At 38.7% G+C, this 20526-nt stretch overlaps 1 protein-coding gene across 1 annotated transcript in view; it reads left to right on the plus strand.

The window, feature by feature from the left end:
• Window positions 1–2214: 2214 nt before the first annotated feature.
• Window positions 2215–20526, plus strand: part of LOC133665134 (proteasome subunit beta type-5-like) — an 18837-nt gene continuing 525 nt past the window's right edge. The window contains exons 1-2 of the mRNA XM_062070359.1: window positions 2215–2490; window positions 4607–4913. Of these exons, the coding sequence (XP_061926343.1) occupies window positions 2266–2490; window positions 4607–4913 (532 nt within the window). The 5' untranslated portion in view covers window positions 2215–2265. The remainder of the gene's footprint in view (window positions 2491–4606; window positions 4914–20526) is intronic.

Raw genomic sequence — 20526 nt, forward strand, 5'->3', positions numbered from 1 at the left:
AATGAAAAAAAAAACAAAAACAAAAAAAACAAAAACAAGGGCCACTTACTTTAAATGTTTTTTAACAAGGATATCAATTCAAGGGCTTTAGTACTCTTAATTATTCCCCAAGATTTGATTGATAATTAGCCAAAACAAAAACAGCTAAAAAACATGTCGTAAAAAAACTAAACAAAAAACGGTGCCATTTTTTTATCTTAATGCGAATTTAAACAAATCATTCCAGAAAGGCAAAGTCAAAATGGCTAAATCAGTTTCACATCTTGCAGATTTACGGTAATCCTAATACAGTGTTTTAATAATACCTCATGTTCATTAAACGTTTGTTTATTTTGTGCAAGTTTTACATTAATGTACGATCCATATTCCAGCATAATGATTAATGAATGGGGGTGACTCAAATTCCAACACTATCGTTTTCTCCAGACTGAGTTCAGTATTTAGAAAAAAAATAAAAAATGAAAGTAGCCTCTGCCGCTACATGTTGTACCTTCACTTTAAAAACAAACAGAAAGCAATGAACATAAATGCGTAACGCTTTGCAAAAAAAAAAAAAAAAAAATGGATGGTTTGCAAAAAGAGGCGTCCCGTTATATCAGTTTCACGCTTGTCAACTGAGAAATCCCTACTTTTTTTTCTCTCCTGCCAGCTGTGACATTTGGGAGTGCTATAAAAAGGGTGAGTTTGTTGGAGTTGCAAAAACTTTGTCTGAAGCAGGAACTGCCCGAGTGAAATTGGTTGTCCTAAATAACGGATTGCAGCATCTCACTGGGATATTTTTTTTTCTTCTGAGGAGTATTCCTTACTTTGAAGGATGCAACATCACTTGATTTATCCGCTTCAACCTTGGATGGAGACGAAATCAACCTGGAAATCAAAGGGAATTTTATTGAGTTTTTAATCGTTAATGACCACCTTTCTCCAGATCTCACCATCATTTGGCATACATCCGCTGTCTTGTGGATCGACAACCCTGACGAATGACGGGGTACTTCGATGACATTGATATTCCTAGCCTCTTCCTGCTCTGCCACTGATAAGTATATAATGCCAAATGTCCCCCTAATATTCTCACTGTCCCCTGTGGTGCTGGACTGGCCTATAGACTTAGACTTGGGACATATAGGGAACTCTGTGTTGTTATATGGTAGTCAAAGCATGTTAAAAACAAAGCAAAAATAAATAGGAAATAATCCTAACAACATTACAGTAAAGTACAAAAATAGAAACAAATACTTTACAATGAAAACCCATGCAAAATTAAAATGACATATAAAGGTTACATTTTTTTAAATCCAAAAAGGGGTGGGAGGAAATGGCACTTATTTACTGTCAGGTTCAAACACTGATGAAATTGATTAAACAAGACAAGAAGCAAGGAATTAAACAGAGACATAATTCAATTTAGCTCAATTGAGGAGAAACGTCTTTTATTTGGACTTTCCCTGATTGCATGGCAACAGCTGATTCTAAAGGGACGGGGGTCGTAAACAGCCGTCGCCTTTGGTTACAAAACAGTTCAAAGAAAAGATGCCTGGAGGGGGGTCAGGTCCTGCTTTCACATTTACTCTTCTTGTAATTATTATTTTTATATACAAATATTAATGCACTGGTCTTACTGCAGTATATTATCAATACTCCTTTACACACTTTACTTTGGCACAAACATACAGTAAATATATTGATACATACAGTCGCGATCAAACGTTTACATACACTTGTAAAGAACATCATGTCATGGCTGTCTTGAGTTTCCAATAATTTCTACAACTCTTATTTTTTTGTGGCCAAAACAGCTACAATATATATATATATATATATATATATATATATATATATATATATATATATATATATATATATATATATATATATATATATATATATATATATATATATATATATATATATATATATATATATATATATATATATATATATATATATATATATATATATATATATATATGTATATATATATATATATATGTATATATGTATATATATATATATATATATATATATATATATATATATATATATATATATATATATATATATATATATATATATAAGTAACTATTGTTATACTATATAAAATGAAAATATATTTTGGACATAAGTCACTTACATAGGCAATAACGACGCCCTGGAGTTGATGGGTCGATACTCCTCCAGAGCTGCAGGGGGCGCTGCGAGCACGACACCACACCGCCGACTCCTTTAACCGCGGAAGTCGCTCGCTCGCCGGACACTTTCCAAAAGATGGCGCTGGCTAGTGTGTTGAACAGTGAGTTTGCGGATTTTTCCTTCGGTGGCCGGCAAAGCTCCTCTTTCGGCTGCGGGGCCGGACTGAGCGAGCTGGGGTTCGGAGCCACGGCCGGGAACGACCAGAGCTTTCCCGTTAGAAACCCGCTGTGCGCCGCGGACGAGGACGGCCTGGAGAGGAAAATCGAGTTTCTGCATGGAACTACTACTTTAGCCTTTAAAGTAAGTCATATAATTATCTAGTCGCTATTTTATCTATTTAAATATGACTTAATAACATTATTCATGTTTTACCCAAGCAGGATTTAATAAATCATCTCGGACTGGACACCATTGTTTCCCTGTTAGCATGTTAGCATCCATAAAGTGCTTTATCATCTTTGTGAAATGCTTGTTAAATTGATTGCCTTTTTGTTTCGCTCCTGAATAACTATATATAATATCGTTTCAATTTGTGCAGTATAATAGTGAAAGTGAAACTCCTTAGAGGCCGTGTTATATTATTAATGACTAGACTACGACTCGTCTGTGTAACATTTATATGGTCCGTTCTTATTTAAGAATGGAAATGAATTTACGGTCGAGGTGACTTCCGGTTTTGTCGACAATTTCTTAATTTTTACTTTCTCTTCTCACTCCATGCAGAGAATCAACAGCGAAACAGCAACATGGCGCAACCAAACGTAATCGTTGATACTGTTACGTGATTAGCTGATTAACGTGAATTTGTTATGCAGTAATAATTATTGAAATGATATTGGATCAAATTATTATTTTAAAGGAGCACTTTTGTTATATTTTGTTATTTATTTCATTTATACAGTCGTGCACTTTAGTTCCTATTATTTATACAGTCGTGCACTTTAGTTCCTACCTGTTGTTGTTTCCGTAGGAACGGACAAGGGTTGAAAGGGCTGAAGCACCATAGTCCGTTTGGAAAAAATCCAATAGACTGCCATACGGTTGATGTGACTACCGGTTTTATCGACAATTTCTTCATTTTTACTTTCTCTTCTCACTCCTTGCAGAGAATCAACAGCGAAACGGCAACACGGCGCAACCAAACGTAATCGTTGATACCGTTACGCGATTGGCTGATTAACGTGTTCCTCCTATTGCTCACTCGCCATTTCCTGTTTTGCTTGGTTACCAGATAACGTGTCTGTTGCGATTATATATTGATACCGTTGTGTCGGCCAAGCTTTATCAGAGCCGATCAAATTTGGAACATCTTTGTGAAATGCTTGGCAAATTGATTACCATTTTGTTTCGCTCTTGAATAACTATATCTAATATAGTTTCAATTTGTGCAGTATAATAGTGAAAGTGAAACTTCTTAGAGGCCGTGTTATATTATTAATGACTAGACTACGACTCGTCTGTGTAACATTTATATGGTCCGTTCTTATTTAAGTATGGCATTCATGGCACTGTCGGAGGTGCGTCAGGCAGTAATGCCCTGCAAGTGTTAACTTGTGCTTACATCTAAGTATGGAAATGAATTTACGTTATGCAGTAATTATTATATAAATAGTATTGGATCAAATTATTTTAAAATATTTTTTGTTATATTTTGTTATTTATTTCATTATTTATTATTATTATTTATTAAGAAAAGATGAGCACCACGGTCCGTATAAAAAAATCCAAAAACTGCCATACTGTCGAGGTGACTTCTGGTTTTATCGACAATTTCTTCATTTTTACTTTCTCTTCTCACTCCATGCAGAGAATCAACAGCGAAACGGCAACACGGCGCAACCAAACGTAATCGTTGATACCGTTATGCAATGTGTGTTAAATTGATTACCTTTTTGTTTCGCTCTTGAATAACTATATCTAATAATTTCAATTTGTACGAAGTCTATATCTGCGCAGTATAATAGTGAAAGTGAAACTTTTTAGAGGCCGTCTTATATTATTAATGACTAGACTGCGGCTCGTCTGTGTAACATTTATTTGGTCCGTTCTTATTTAAGTATGGAAATTAATTTATGTTATGCAGTAATTATTATATAAATAATCCATCCATCCATTTTCTACCGCTTATCCCTTTCGATGTCACGGGGGGTGCTTGAATTATTATTTTAAAGTAGCACTTTTGTTTTATTTTGTTATTTATTTTATTTATACAGTCGTGCACTTCAGTTCCTACCTGTTGTTTCCGTACATCCGGATAGGGAACGGACGAGGAATTGCATTAGAATTAAAAGCTTTATCGTCAGCCAAATTGATATCATTTGTATAGTCTGTAACGCAAACTCTATCATGTACTATCTGACTCTCATTCAGAAAAAAACAAAACGTACAAATTAATTATAATGTGCTGCCGTTCCAGTTCGAGCATGGCGTCATCGTGGCGGTGGACTCTCGGGCCACGGCGGGCTCCTACATCGCCTCGCAGACGGTCAAGAAGGTGATCGAGATCAACCCCTACCTGCTGGGCACCATGGCCGGGGGTGCCGCAGACTGCAGCTTCTGGGAGCGCCTGCTGGCCCGCCAGTGCCGCGTCTACGAGCTCCGCAACAAAGAGCGCATCTCGGTGGCGGCTGCTTCCAAGCTGCTCGCCAACATGGTGTACCAGTACAAGGGCATGGGACTCAGCATGGGCACCATGGTCTGTGGCTGGGACAAGCGAGGTCCAGGTAAATGCACACACACCTCAGTGGGTCTCTGGGAAATTCAGTGGGTCCCCATTAGGGTTGAAAAGGGGTGGAAATTTACCACGTTTGGGAATTTTGACAATTTTTTGATTATTATTTTTTATTTTTTGTCCTATCCAGCTTCTCAAGCATTATTGACCTACAGTTAACAACTAAGTTATTTCACTTGACCTTTTTCTGTGTCTCTGATAGTTGATATAATAATGTAAGTGCATCATAAAGCCTACATGAACTCCAAGGTGTTCAGGGATGAATAGTCTCTCCTATTGCTATTGTTCTATTTTTTTCAGTTATAGTTACATTAATCATTAGTAATGTAGCAGCCTAGTTTTGATTGGCAGGGTCCCTGCGATCACATGTTGATAAAAATATAACATTTACATAATAAAAAATCAACTACAGGCTTCCCAAATGCTGTAATAAATTAAGCATGATGAGTTGAGCATATGTCAGCATGTGGCCCCACTTTTAACTCTTTTTTCCCCCCCCCAAACGCTTATTTACAGTAAGCCATTAATTTGACTTAGTCATTATTTTGTCTTAGTAAGTCAATATTTACTAAGTCAAAAATAATGACATACATGGTATCTCAGGTAACGAGGACTGTTTTGTGTTTTGTTTTTACTTTACGGAAATGGTGGCGACAGGCCAAATGACACTGTTCCTTACACCCACCCAGCCCCTTCTCCGTCCGCGACTCCCCCTGGAGAGACACCACCTTAACTAACAAATATTTTGGTGGAAACACTGCGGTTCATTATGAGACTGTGGTGGTACATAAACCTAGCTAGCTAAGAGATATTGGCCCCGAAATCATTTAACAAGTACAAGAACAGCTAGCTAGCTTGAGTGGAAGTCACCTGGAGTAGTCTACAGTCATACAGTAACAAGCAATTACACCTCTATTACACTTAAATACCATAGATCAAATATATTTACCCCAGTAATATCATCAACACCTACCTGACTGGATGAAGTCCTTGGGCCAAATACTAGTGTGGCCTGTAGTGTGTAGCATGCTGGGAATTATCTGTGCATGTGATGGAAGAATGCACTGCACATGTGATGTGAGGAATGCACAGTGCGGGGTTGAAATTCTACTGAATTTGCATTAAATCAGGTTGTTTTAGCTAATAATCATGTTGCATTCAATGTTTATTCCCATTAATTTCCCCCTAATTCCCATATATTCCCATTAATTCCCATGGAAAGTTTCCAACTTTGAATATTTCCGGAATTTTGCAACCCTAGTGCCCATACATTTTTGAAAATCTATCTATTCTTCTATTCCTCTTTTTCTTAAATTGTTGTGTTGAACTCCTTCGATGGCATTATATGGTTATTATTTCTGTATGTATTCATTTATGTTCAAAATATATCTGAAATGTAATTAGAAAATAGTTCTTTTACATGCTTACTTGAGAAAAAGTAAGCAGATGCATATAACCCCAATTATACTTGTTTGTAGTGAGCAGATATTGCCACTAGGTGGCACTGTAGCCTAATATGTGTTGTTGCATAGCACCGGGTAGTTTATGCCCCTCAGAACAAGGCTGATTGCCACTGAAGGTGTGCTAAGAGGTATCCGTAGTGACAGCAGCATGGCAAATCGATACGGCTGAGTCCGCTGGCCAGCTAAAAGAGTAGGATGGCCCGAGACAATCGGGTCGCAGACGTATTGAACATTTAGTGACATCAATGTCTGCTTTTGTTTGGAAAGCATGGCGTGTCTGGGTGAACAGTAACAGTCGGCTTGTATGCGTTCAATGCGTTTGCCCAATAGCTGTTGGCGCTCCCACTGTCAATCAATGGTTGAAGGGACAGGTACAGATAAAAGTCAGTCGTAGAATGAATGTAATGTGATCGCTCCTCACCAGTGATAAACAAGTCACATTTCATTCAAATTATTCGATTAAAAACTCCAAAATAATGTACAAATTAATATGTCATCTAAGGCTTGCTCATGGATGGGCACGTTCATATTTGAACTGATACGATACCAATTCCCGGTACCTGAGAGCCAATACCAGTACTCAACTGTACCCATTTTTGGTACTTTTGTGTGTGTTAATAAATACTAATTGTTGTTGATACAACCACATTTTTATTGGAACATTTAGAATTGAGCTGTAATCCAGTTGTTATATTTTTTTTCATTATCACAATTCTGAGTCTTATTTGCAGGTATATCGTTTGCAGTGTGTATATATATATATATACACACTGATACAGTCGTGGTCAAAAGTGTACATACACTAGTAAAGAACATAATGTCATGGTTGTCTTGAGTTTCCAATCATTTCTACAACTCTTTATTTTTTTTGTGATAGAGTGATTGGAGCACATACTTGTTGGTCACAAAAAACATTCATGAAGTTTGCTTCTTTTATGAATTTATTATGGGTCTACTGAAAATGTGAGCAAATCTGCTGGGTCACGTGACTTCGAACTTGACACCTCATTGGCTGGTTCTGAGGCAGGGTCTATTGCTTCAGTCTTAATTTACCGGAAGTGAGTCTTGCTCTTTGACACTGAATTTTTACACACCAAATATGTATACAATAAATAAATAAAAGAAAAACCAGGCATTTTGCTGACAATTTTTTTTCAATGAAATTGTCAGCATAATTTGATGTTAACTAATAAATAAATAATACATTAAATTGTTAAAAATAATGTGTTCAAAAAATTCAGTTACATAAATTCAGCTTTAATAATACAGTACAGGCCAAAAGTTTGGACACACCTTCTCCTCATTCAATGCGTTTTCTTTATTTTCATGACTATTTACATTGTAGATTGTCACATCAAAACTATGAATGAACACATGTGGAGTTATGTACTTAACAAAAAAAAAAAGGTGAAATAACTGAAAACATGTTTTGTATTCTAGTTTCTTCAAAGTAGGCACCCTTTCCTCTGATTACCGCTTTGCACACTCTTGGCATTCTCTCCATGAGCTTCAAGAGGTAGTCACCTGCTTGAAGCTCATCACTAAGGGTTGGCCGTATGAACAACGCCGACACTGTCATCAACATGTGCTACTAAACAACAATGACAAACACATTTTCGGGGAATATTTGCACGGCAACACAACATAAACACTACAGAACAAATTCCCTTCCGGGACGCTACAATATAAACAAATGCCATTGGTGGATCGACACCTAACATCCACTGTAATGATACCAGTACAGGAGTGTATCTGGTTGATACTACTATGATTACATTGATATTTTTTTGCATCACAAAATCTTCTTTTGTTTTTTTGTTTTTATGTTTATAAACTCAGGAAATACGTCCCAAGACACATGATGACTTTGAATATGACCAATTTCTAGGGATGATGTTTGATAAGAAATTATCGAGTTCGAGCCCATTATCGAATCCTCTTATCGAACCGATTCTCTTATCGATTCTCTTATCGATTGTCTTATCGAATCCAGATAGGTTGTTGTATATGGAAAAAACACAATATTTGGTTTAACAAAAGCTCACTTTTATTTTATAAGAAAAAAATGAAATAAAATAAATAAATAAATATTGACTGTTACCCCCCCTAAAAAAATTAAATAAATAAATATTGACTGTTGTTACCCAAAGTATATTAAGTGGGATTTTTCAGAAAAACAAATATATACAGTAACACAAAAACAACCTGTCTCTGTGATCACTATAGGTGAATAGCCATGCCTTGAGGCGTTTTTTCCGGTCCATTATTTTTGCTGCTTGTGTGACATCACAGGAAATGACGTAGCTCAGTCTAATGACTGGGCTACGTCATTTCCTGTGATGTCCCACAGGGCATTTCTTGTGGGACGGGATTCGTTCCCAGGGATTCGAATAAAAAACAACTCTTTCTCTTTACTAAAGTGGCCTTGATAATGGAAACCGGTTCTCAAAAAGGGATTTGAGTCCATGGAATCGGTTCTTTTCTTATCGAACGGTTCTTTTCTTATCGAACAACCGGGAGAACCGGTTTCGAACATCATCCCTACCAATAATTTCTGATCCTGTAACTACTTGGTATCGGATTGATACCCACATTTGTGGTATCATCCAAAACTAATGTAAAGTATCCAAACAGAAGAACAAGTGATTATTACATTTTAACAGAAGTGTAGATAGAACATGTTGAAACAGAAAATAAGCAGATATTAACAGTAAATGAACAAGTAGATTAATAATCCATTTTCTGCCACTTGTCCTTAAACATTTTGACAAAATAATAGAATGATAAAGGACACAATAGACAGCAGACTAATTAGGAGTCTTTGTTTGTTTACTTACTACTAAAAGACAAGTTGTCTTGTATGTTCACTATTTTAAGTATTTATGTTTAATGTACCGTATGTAAGATTTTTTGTTCAAATAAAGCCAATAATGACATTTTTTGTGGTCCCCTTTTGTTTAGAAAAATACAGAAAAGTACCGAAATACATTTTGGTACCGGTACCAAAATATTGTTATCGGCAATAACCCTACTCAGTGGCCTAGTGGTTAGTGTCTCCGCCCTGTGATCGGTAGGTTGTGAGTAGGGCTGCAACAACTAATCGATTAAAATCGATTATAAAAATAGTTGGCGATTAATTTAGTCATCGATTCGTTGGATCTATGCTATGCGCATGCGCGGGGACAATTTTTTAATTAAAATTTTTATTTTTTATTTTTATTTTTTTATAAACCTTTATTTATAAACTGCAACATTTACAAACAGCTGATAAACAATAATCAAAATAAGTATGGTGCCAGTATGCTGTTTTTTTCCCCAATAAAATACTGGAAAGAATAGTATAGTCTCTTTTATCCGATGATTAATCGAAGTAATAATCGACAGATTAATCGATTATCAAATTAGTTGTTAGTTGCAGCCCTAGTTGTGAGTTCAAACCCCGGCCGAGTCATACCAAAGACTATAAAAATGGGAGCCATTACCTCCCTGCTTGGCACTCAGCATCAAGGGTTGGAATTGGGGGTTAAATCACCAAAAATGATTCCTGGGTGTGGCCAACTCTGCTGCTCACTGCTCCCCTCACCTCCCAGGGGGTGAACAAGGGGATGGGTCAAATGCAGAGGACAAATTTCACCACACCTAGTGTGTGTGTGTGACAATCATTGGTACTTTATTTATTATAATGTAAATAATCATGAAAATAAAGAAAATCCATTGAAAGAGAAGGTGTGTCCAAACTTTTGGCCTGTGCTGTACATACAGTTAAAATAAAACCATAATTACATTGCAGGGACCACGTAACAGAAGTGACAGGTTGTATAACAAAGTGGAATAGAATAAGTCCATTTATTTCCCCCTCTCAAATGGAATGGTAGAATAAATGCCGTACTACACTCCAGACTGTTTTGTGCTAAATGGAAGAGAAGAGGCTTTGAGTGGAAATGACTCTGCATACGTTTATGGGGCACACAACAATTCTCTTAAATCAGCGCTTCTTCGCTCCCTGACACGGTTGTGAATTCTTAATGGCAAGACAGATGTCCGGCCGTAGGTTTCAAGTCTGGTGCGCACGCCGCTTTTCACCTAACTAGCCAGCTGTGCGCTCCGCATAAAGTGTCTCCTGTCAGGTGAACTAATGGAGCGCCTCGTGGCTAACGACGCCTCGCCATCCAGGCAGCCTGACGCCGCTTTTCCACCACTCATGCACTATGTTGCCAGAAGTATTTGGCCACCCATCCAAATGATGAGAATCAGGTGTCCTAATCACTTGGCCCGGCCACAGGTGTGTACAATCCAGCACTTAGGCATGGAGACTGTTTCTACAAACATTTGTGAAAGAATGGGCCGCTTTCAGTAATTTCCAGCGTGGAACTCTCACAGGATGCCACCTGCGCAACAAATCCAGTCGTGAAATGTCCTCGCTCCTAAATATTCCAAAGTCAACCGTGGGCTTTATTATAAGAAAATGGAAGAGTTTGGGAACAACAGCAACTCAGCCACCAAGTGGTAGGCCAGTCAGTCAGTTGCTACAGAGCTCCAAACGTCACGTGACCTTCCAATTAGCCCACGCACAGTACGCAGAGAGCTTCATGGAATGGGTTTTACATGGCCGAGCAGCTGCGTCTAAGCCATACATCACAAGTCCAATGCAAAGCGTGGGATGCAGTGGTGTAAAGCACGTCGCCGCCAGACTCTAGAGCAGTGGAGACGCCTTCTCTGGACTGATGAATCACGCTTTTCCATCTGGCAACCTGATGGACCAGTCTGGGTTTGGAGAACAGTACATGTCGAACAGAGTCGGGACCCGGGGTGGACCGCTCGCCTATGCATCGGTTGGGGAGATCTCTGCGCTGCTGACCCGTCTCCGCTCGGGATGGTCTCCTGCTGGCCCCACTATGGACTGGACTCTCACTATTATGTTAGATCCACTATGGACTGGACTCTCACTATTATGTTAGATCCACTATGGACTGGACTCTCACACTATTATGTTAGATCCACTATGGACTGGACTCTCACTATTATGTTAGATCCACTATGGACTGGACTCTCACTATTATGTTAGATCCACTATGGACTGGACTCTCACACTAGTATGTTAGATCCACTATGGACTGGACTCACTATTATGTTAGATCCACTATGGACTGGACTCTCACAATATTATGCTAGATCCACTATGGACTGGACTCTCACTATTATGTTAGATCCACTATGGACTGGACTCTCACACTATTATGTTAGATCCACAATGGACTGGACTCTCACACTATTATGTTAGACCCACTATGGACTGGACTCTCACTATTATGTTAGGTCCACTATGGACTGGACTCTCACACTATTATGTTAGATCCACTATGGACTGGACTCTCACTATTGTGTTAGATCCACTATGGACTGGACTCTCACACTATTACCAGTATGTTAGATCCGCTATGGACTGGACTCTCACTATTATGTTAGATCCACTATGGACTGGACTCTCACACTATTATGTTAGATCCACTATGGACTGGACTCTCACACTATTATGTTAGATCTACTATGGACTGGACTCTCACACTATTATGCTAGATCCACTATGGACGGGACTCTCACTATTATGTTAGATCCACTATGGACTGGACTCTCACTATTATGTTAGATCCACAATGGACTGGACTTTCACTATTATGTTAGATCCACTATGGACTGGACTCTCACTATTATGTTAGATCCACTATGGACTGGACTCTCACTATTATGTTAGATCCACTATGGACTGGACTCTCACACTATTATGTTAGATCCACTATGGACTGGACTCTCACTATTATGTTAGATCCACTATGGACTGGACTCTCACACTATTATGTTAGATCCACAATGGACTGGACTCTCACACTATTATGTTAGATTCACTATGGACTGGACTCTCACTATTATGTTAGATCCACAATGGACTGGACTTTCACTATTGTGTTAGATCCACTATGGACTGGACTATCACTATTATGTTAGATCCACAATGGACTGGACTTTCACTATTGTGTTAGATCCGCTATGGACTGGACTCTCACTATTATGTTAGATCCACTATGGACTGGACTCTCACACTATTATGTTAGATCCACTATGGACTGGACTCTCACACTATTATGTTAGATCCACTATGGACTGGACTCTCACACTATTAACTAGATCCACTATGGACTGGACTCTCACTATTATGTTAGATCCACTATGGACTGGATTCTCCCTATTATGTTAGATCCACTATGGACTGGACTCTCACACTATTATGTTAGACCCACTATGGACTGGACTCTCACTATTATGTTAGGTCCACTATGGACTGGACTCTCACACTATTATGTTAGATCCACTATGGACTGGACTCTCACTATTATGTTAGATCCACTATGGACTGGACTCTCACACTATTACCGGTATGTTAGATCCGCTATGGACTGGACTCTCACTATTATGTTAGATCCACTATGGACTGGACTCTCACACTATTATGTTAGATCTACTATGGACTGGACTCTCACACTATTATGCTAGATCCACTATGGACGGGACTCTCACTATTATGTTAGATCCACTATGGACTGGACTCTCACTATTATGTTAGATCCACAATGGACTGGACTTTCACTATTATGTTAGATCCACTATGGACTGGACTCTCACTATTATGTTAGATCCACTATGGACTGGACTCTCACTATTATGTTAGATCCACTATGGACTGGACTCTCACACTATTATGTTAGATCCACTATGGACTGGACTCTCACACTATTATGTTAGATCCACTATGGACTGGACTCTCACACTATTATGTTAGATCCACTATGGACTGGACTCTCACTATTATGTTAGATCCACTATGGACTGGACTCTCACTATTATGTTAGATCCACAATGGACTGGACTTTCACTATTGTGTTAGATCCACTATGGACTGGACTCTCACTATTATGTTAGATCCACAATGGACTGGACTTTCACTATTGTGTTAGATCCGCTATGGACTGGACTCTCACTATTATGTTAGATCCACTATGGACTGGACTCTCACACTATTATGTTAGATCCACTATGGACTGGACTCTCACACTATTATGTTAGATCCACTATGGACTGGACTCTCACACTATTAACTAGATCCACTATGGACTGGACTCTCACTATTATGTTTGATCCACTATGGACTGGATTCTCCCTATTATGTTAGATCCACTATGGACTGGATTCTCCCTATTATGTTAGATCCACTATGGACTGGACTTTCACAATATTATGCTAGACCCACTCGACGTCCCTTGCATCCGGTCTCCCCTAGAGGGGGTGGGGGTCACCCACATCTGTGGTCCTCTCCAAGGTTTCTCATAGTCATTCACATTAACATCCCACTGGGTTGTGAGTTTTTCCTTGCCCTTATGTGGGCTCTGAACCGAGGATGTCGTCGTGGCTTGTGCAGCTCTTTGAGACACTTGTGATTTAGGGCTATATAAATAAACATTGATTGAATAAACATTGTGCCGAGTGTGAAATTTGGTGGAGGAAGAATTATGGTTTGGGGTTGTTTTTCAGGAGTTGGCGCTTGGCCCCTTAGTTCCACTGAAGGGAACTTTTGAATGCTCCAGGATACCAAAATATTTTGGACAATTCCACGCTCCCAACCTTGTGGGAACAGTTTCCTCTTCCAACATGACAGTGCACAACGCAAGGTCCATAAAGACATGGATGACACAGTCTGGTGTGGATGAACTTGACTGGCCTGCACAGAGTCCTGACCTGAACCCCGATAGAACACCTTTTGGGATGAATTAGAACTAGACTGAGAGCCAATGCGCTTTTTGGAAGAATGGTGGAAAATTCCTATAAACACACCCCGCAACCTTGTGGACAGCCTTCCCAGAAGTGCACAGAGGATGTGCTTTGAGGTGAACGGGGGGGGAAGTTGGTTTTCTCATTCTATTCTCGCCTCTCCTCGTCTTCCATCAACTGCGGCGCTCAACCCGGGAGGCCGCCGTCCAAACTGTCCGCCCGCCCCATTGTGCTGGTAACAAGTTCCGAGCGGTTTTCAAATGGAACAGGCAGGTGTCAAGAGTGGCAATTCACCCCCATGCAAAAGGCAGGCAGTGCATGATTATTAAGGCAAGCTAACGACAGGCTGGGGAGGCTGCAATTTGTCAGTTGAAAGGAACGCCACGCATTTCTCCTCCCGAGGAAAGCCAGTGGCCCTCCACATCTCTAACACTCTCTCACTCCTGTCGCAGGGAATGTGCAACCCAGGCGCCTTTTTAATGTGAGAGACGAGCAAGTAAAATCTTTTTTTTTTTTTTTTTTAATGATCCGCACTCCGCAGTGTTGTGGACGAGACGTCGCCGCACATTACTCTCTGATCATTCCTAGAAATTGGAGTTGACTGTGGATTCATCACGTTTTGGAGCAATTTAGGCAAAACGGAGTGTAGTATTTGGTCTCGTCTCGTTTGTCCACAGATCAACATTACTGCCTCGCTAAGAAATACAGCCTCGGATTTTGTTTGTCATATTATAAGTGGTATGGTATTAGGGCAGTATCGTATAAACCAGGGGTGTCAAACTCATTTTCACTGAGGGCCACATCGCAGTAATGGCTGCTTTTTTAAAATTAATTGACATTATGCATGCTGGTAATAACCTGTGATTAATAAAGATTAATCAAAATTAAAGATGTCCGATAATATCGGCCGGCCGATATTATCGGCCGATAAATGCTTTAAAATGTAATATCGGAAATTATCGGTATCGTTTTTTTTATTATCGGTATCGGTTTTTTTACATTTTTTTATTTTTTATTAAATCAACATAAAAAACTCAAGATACACTTACAATTAGTGCACCAACCCAAAAAACCTCCCTCCCCCATTTACACTCATTCACACAAAAGGGTTGTTTCTTTCTGTTATTAATATTGTGGTTCCTACATTATATATCAATATATATCAATACAGTCTGCAAGGGATACAGTCCGTAAGCACACATGATTGTATAAACCAGGGGGGTCAAACTCATTTTCACTGAGGGCCACATCGCAGTAATGGCTGCTTTTTTAAAATTAATTGACATTATGCATGCTGGTAATAACCTGTGATTAATAAAGATTAATCAAAATTAAAGATGTCCGATAATATCGGCCGGCCGATATTATTGGCCGATAAATGCTTTAAAATGTAATATCGGAAATTATCGGTATCGTTTTTTTTATCGGTATCGTTTTTATTTTTATTTTTTATTTTTTATTAAATCAACATAAAAAACCCAAGATACACTTACAATTAGTGCACCAACCCAAAAAACCTCCCTCCCCCATTTACACTCATTCACACAAAAGGGTTGTTTCCTTTTGTTATTAATATTGTGGTTCCTACATTATATATCAATATATATCAATACAGTCTGCAAGGGATACAGTCCGTAAGCACACATGATTGTGCGTGCTGCTGGTCCACTAATAGTACTAACCTTTAACAGTTAATTTGACTAATTTTCATTAATTACTAGTTTCTATGTAACTGATTTTGTATTGTTTTACTTTCTTTTTTATTCAAGAAAATGTTTTGAATTTATTTATCTTATTTTATTTTATTAATTTAAAAAAAAAAAAAGGACCTTATCTTCACCATACCTGGTTGTCCAAATTAGGCATAATAATGTGTTAATTCCACAACTGTATATATCAGTATCGGTATCGGTTGATATCGGTATCGGTAATTAAAGAGTTGGACAATATCAGAATATCGGATATCGGCAAAAAGCCATTATCGGACATCCCTAATCAAAATGCATTTGATTATTAGATTTTTTTATGTATAACTTGCTTTAAAATCATAAATAAAGATGACAAGCAGATATTTAACTATTTAATTTAATATTTAACTATAAAATCATAGTTAAATATCTACTTGTCATCTTTATTTATTTGTTTTTATCTCACCAAAATAGTTTTGCAATACAGTATATTATAATATAATTGGCATGATCAGATAATATTAAAGTTTAAAATATGCAAAAAAAAATTCTGTCAAAATTGTAGACGTATTGAGTCCTTCTTTTTCTTTTAAATTTAAATTTTACTGTCGTTTTACATCATGGCCAGGGGACTACAGATGAAAACTGGCTAATTCTGGCTTTTTTTTAACCATGTGTAGTCATGTGTTTTATGAAATTGCATTGTCCCTTTTGAAATAAACTAATCTAATCTAAAAAAAAAAAGAAAAAAAGTATTTTATTGAAACCCATTTTTTCCAAGCTTTCGCGGGCCACATAAATTGAGTTTGACACCTATGGTATGTAGGCTGTACGGTATACACCAGGGGTGTCAAACTCATTTTCATTTAGGGCCACATCGCAGTAATGGCTGCTTTCAGAGGGCCGTTTTTTTAAAATTAATTGACATTATGCATTCGGGTAATAACCTGTGATTAATCAAAATGCATAAGCATTTGATTATTAGATTTTTTTAATGTACACTATATTGCCAAAAGTATTTGGCCACCTGCCTTGACTCACATATGAACTTGAAGTGCCATCCCATTCCTAACCCATAGGGTTCAATATGATGTGGGTCCACCTTTTGCAGCTATTACAGCTTCAACTCTTCTGGGAAGGCTGTCCACAAGGTTGCGGAGTGTGTTTATAGGAATTTTCGACCATTCTTCCTAAAGCGCATTGGTGAGGTCACACACGAGAAGGCCTGGCTCTCAGTCTCCGTTCTAATTCATCCCAAAGGTGTTCTATCGGGTTCAGGTCAGGACTCTGTGCAGGCCAGTCAAGTTCATTCGCACCAGACTCAGTCATCCATGTCTTTATGGGCCTTGCTTTGTGCACTGGTGCGCAGTCATGTTGGAAGAGGAAGGGGCCCGCTCCAAACGGTTTCCACAAGGTTGGGAGCATGGAATTGTCAAAAATGTTCATTCAAAGTTCCTTTCACTGGAACTAAGGGGCCAAGCCCAACTTGTGAAAAACAACCCCACACCATAATCCTCCTCCACCAAATTTCACACTCGGCACTATGCAGTCCGAAATTTAGCGTTCTCCTGGCAACCTCCAAACCCAGACTGGTCCATCAGATTGCCAGATGGAAAAGCGTGATTCATCAGTCCAGAGAAGGCGTCTCCACTGCTCTAGAGTCCAGTGGCAATGTGATTTAAACCACTGCATCCCACGCTTTGCATTGGACTTGTTGATGTATGGCTTAGATGCAGCTGCTCGGCCATGGAAACCCATTCCATGACACTCTCTGCGTACTGTACGTGGGCTAATTGGAAGGTCACATGAAGTTTGGAGCTCTGTAGCAACTGACTGTGCAGAAAGTCTTCGCACTATACCCCTCTCTGTCAGTTTACGTGGCCTACCACTTGGTGGCTGAGTTGCTGTTGTTCCCAAAAATTGAGCTGTTTGGCGCCTTATTGCAGTGAAACTTGCCAAGGGACATGTAAGCAAATGTTAACATTGCTGTATGTTTACTTTTGACCAAGTCACATTTTCAGTAGACCCATAATAAATTCATAAAAGAAGCAAACTTCATGAATGTTTTTTGTGACCAACAAGTATGTGCTCCAATCACTCTATCACAAAAAAATAAAGAGTTGTAGAAATAATTGGAAACTCAAGGCAGCCATGACATTATGTTCTTTACAAGTGGATGTACTAGGGAAAAATTTTGGTTCGGTACGTACCTCGGTTTAGAGGTCACGGTTCGGTTAATTTTCGGTACAGTAAGAAAACAACAAAATATAAATTTTTGGGGTTATTTATTCACCAAATTTGCAAAATCTTCCACCAAAAATATTTTTTCTTAGTGGAATATTTGATGTGAAGTAATGGGAACCTTGGATAGGTCAATAATTCATAATAACATTGATTTTGATTCAATATTATGTTTTGAGCAATGACAGTTTGAAAGGAAAAAAAACAGCTTTGTTTTATTAGTCAACATTGCAACTTTTTCTAAATTACATTTAACCTTTAAGCTTTTTTATTTCACTTTTGTTATGTTTTTGTTTATTTTAATAGTATTTTTAGAATGTGCCGTGGGCCTTTAAAACATTAGCTGTGGGCCGCAAATGGCCTCCGGGGCACACTTTTGACACCCCTGCTATAGATAATCAAAAATTAAATGTGATAAATCTATGGATAAAAAGCAGAGCCTGGCGACGCATGCGCGTTTATCATAACTCTGTCTCTGCCCCTCCCTCAACAAAGCTGCTGCGCTGTTTTGTTTTTAACCCCTTCTTAACCCTGAACGTACATTGAAAATACACGCAACCCTAAGTCAAAATGCCGGACATTTGAGGCAATTAAGAAACTCCGCCCTGACAGCTCTGCAAAAGAGGACATGTCCGGTGAAAAGAGGACGTATGGTCAGTCTATCCTAGCCCGTTAGCTGCTAGCATGCCGTGTGTTGTGCCTTGGTGTGCATTGTTTACACAACGTGCGTTACGCTACTTAATATGTCCGTGTGGAAACTCTTTCGGTACACCTCCGAACCGAACCGGAACCCCCGTACCGAAACGGTTCAATACAAATACACGTACCGTTACACCCCTAGTATGTACACTTTTGACCACAGTCGTGGTCTAAAGTGAATTTTTTTGTCCTGTCCAGCTTCACAGGCAAATCATATAGTTGATGTAGATGCCCATATCGGCTGTTCAGATTTACTTTACAAAAGAGAAGTGTAGGATACTTCTCTTGTTGCCTTATTTGTATTTGACTTTATTAAATGTATTTATATTAGAAACACAACATGTGTATATAACAAAGGGTGCAAAGTCTGCAGGCAGTAGGAAACACATGGTTAAGTGTAGGGAGTAAAACTGATGGCAGTCTAAAGTTCAAGATTTTTGGAGCTCTTTGTTCAGTGGATCAGATGTTTGATGAAGCTCTGTGTCTATCTACCACCACTACTGTTTTCTGTTTATTTGTTACTGACTGTGGCAGGACACCTCTGCCTCTGTTTCACTTTATGTTGCTGGTAAATAATATGGTTGTAGTAGTAGGCTAAAGTTAAATGATTTAGTATGCACTAATTAAAGGGGCAGAGCTTTAAGAGACATTTTAGCTTTTATATTTTATAAGATATATTTTTTTTAAGAACCACAATTAATAAATATATTTCAGTGAATAACTTATTGTTCAAGTCTGTGTATAAATATGTACATAAAGTGTTGTAATTATATTGTAAAATGGATGGATGGATGGATGGACGTTTAAAACAAAACTGTTATTATTAATTAGTAAGTATACATTTTTTATGCCTTTTTAGAGAAAATCATATCATTGTAGTAAATTATGCAAATTACTCAATGATGTCATTGTGGCCACGCCCCCACCGCCACAGGTATCTTGGCAGTTTATGGGAAACACTGAAAGGTGACTGTATGTCAGGTTCAAACACTGATGACATCTATTAAACAAGACAAGAGGCAAAGAATTAAACAGAGACACAATTCAATTTGGACTCAATATGTTGAGGAGATATCCTTAAGGATATTTTGTATCCTTCTACAATCTCCAGCACGCTCTCCCAAAAGATTGCATGCCGCCTCCTTTTATTTTGGACCCTCCCCGACCACATGGCCACCTTTTGTTTCCAAAGGACAAAGGCTGCAAAAAGTTCACCGAAAAGGTCGTAAACAATTCACAGTTCAAAAAGAGTTCGTAAAATAGTTCAAAAAGAGTTCGTCTGGAAATTGGGCAGATCCTGCCATCTCTCCGCTTTGAAGTCCTTGGGCCAGAACAACATCCTTCTGTTGATGACCATGCATGAGAGAAAACCAAAAACCCTTCATGTGGCTCTCCCCCTTACACAGTGGAGTTTTCAAAGACAGCTTTTGTCTTCTTACTTGACATACCGGTAACACAAAGTTTTTTGTGATCATTTGTAAACAATTATTCTAACACTGTAATTCAGTGGAAGGATGGGAAGAACGCCAGTCACATGTCCCCTGGATGTGCTCATAGTGCTGCTCCCCCCTGGAGGTGTAAGGTGCAGCTATCTGTGCAGCCTGGGCCGCGGGTCGATAGTTAATTTTTGGCAGGTCTGCCAGGATCAATAAAGCCTGGAGCGAGGCCCCCTGAGCGCACCACGGTGTGGCCC

The sequence above is a fragment of the Entelurus aequoreus genome, linkage group LG14 (assembly GCF_033978785.1).
Source record: "Entelurus aequoreus isolate RoL-2023_Sb linkage group LG14, RoL_Eaeq_v1.1, whole genome shotgun sequence".
Taxonomy (NCBI): Eukaryota; Metazoa; Chordata; class Actinopteri; order Syngnathiformes; family Syngnathidae; genus Entelurus; species Entelurus aequoreus.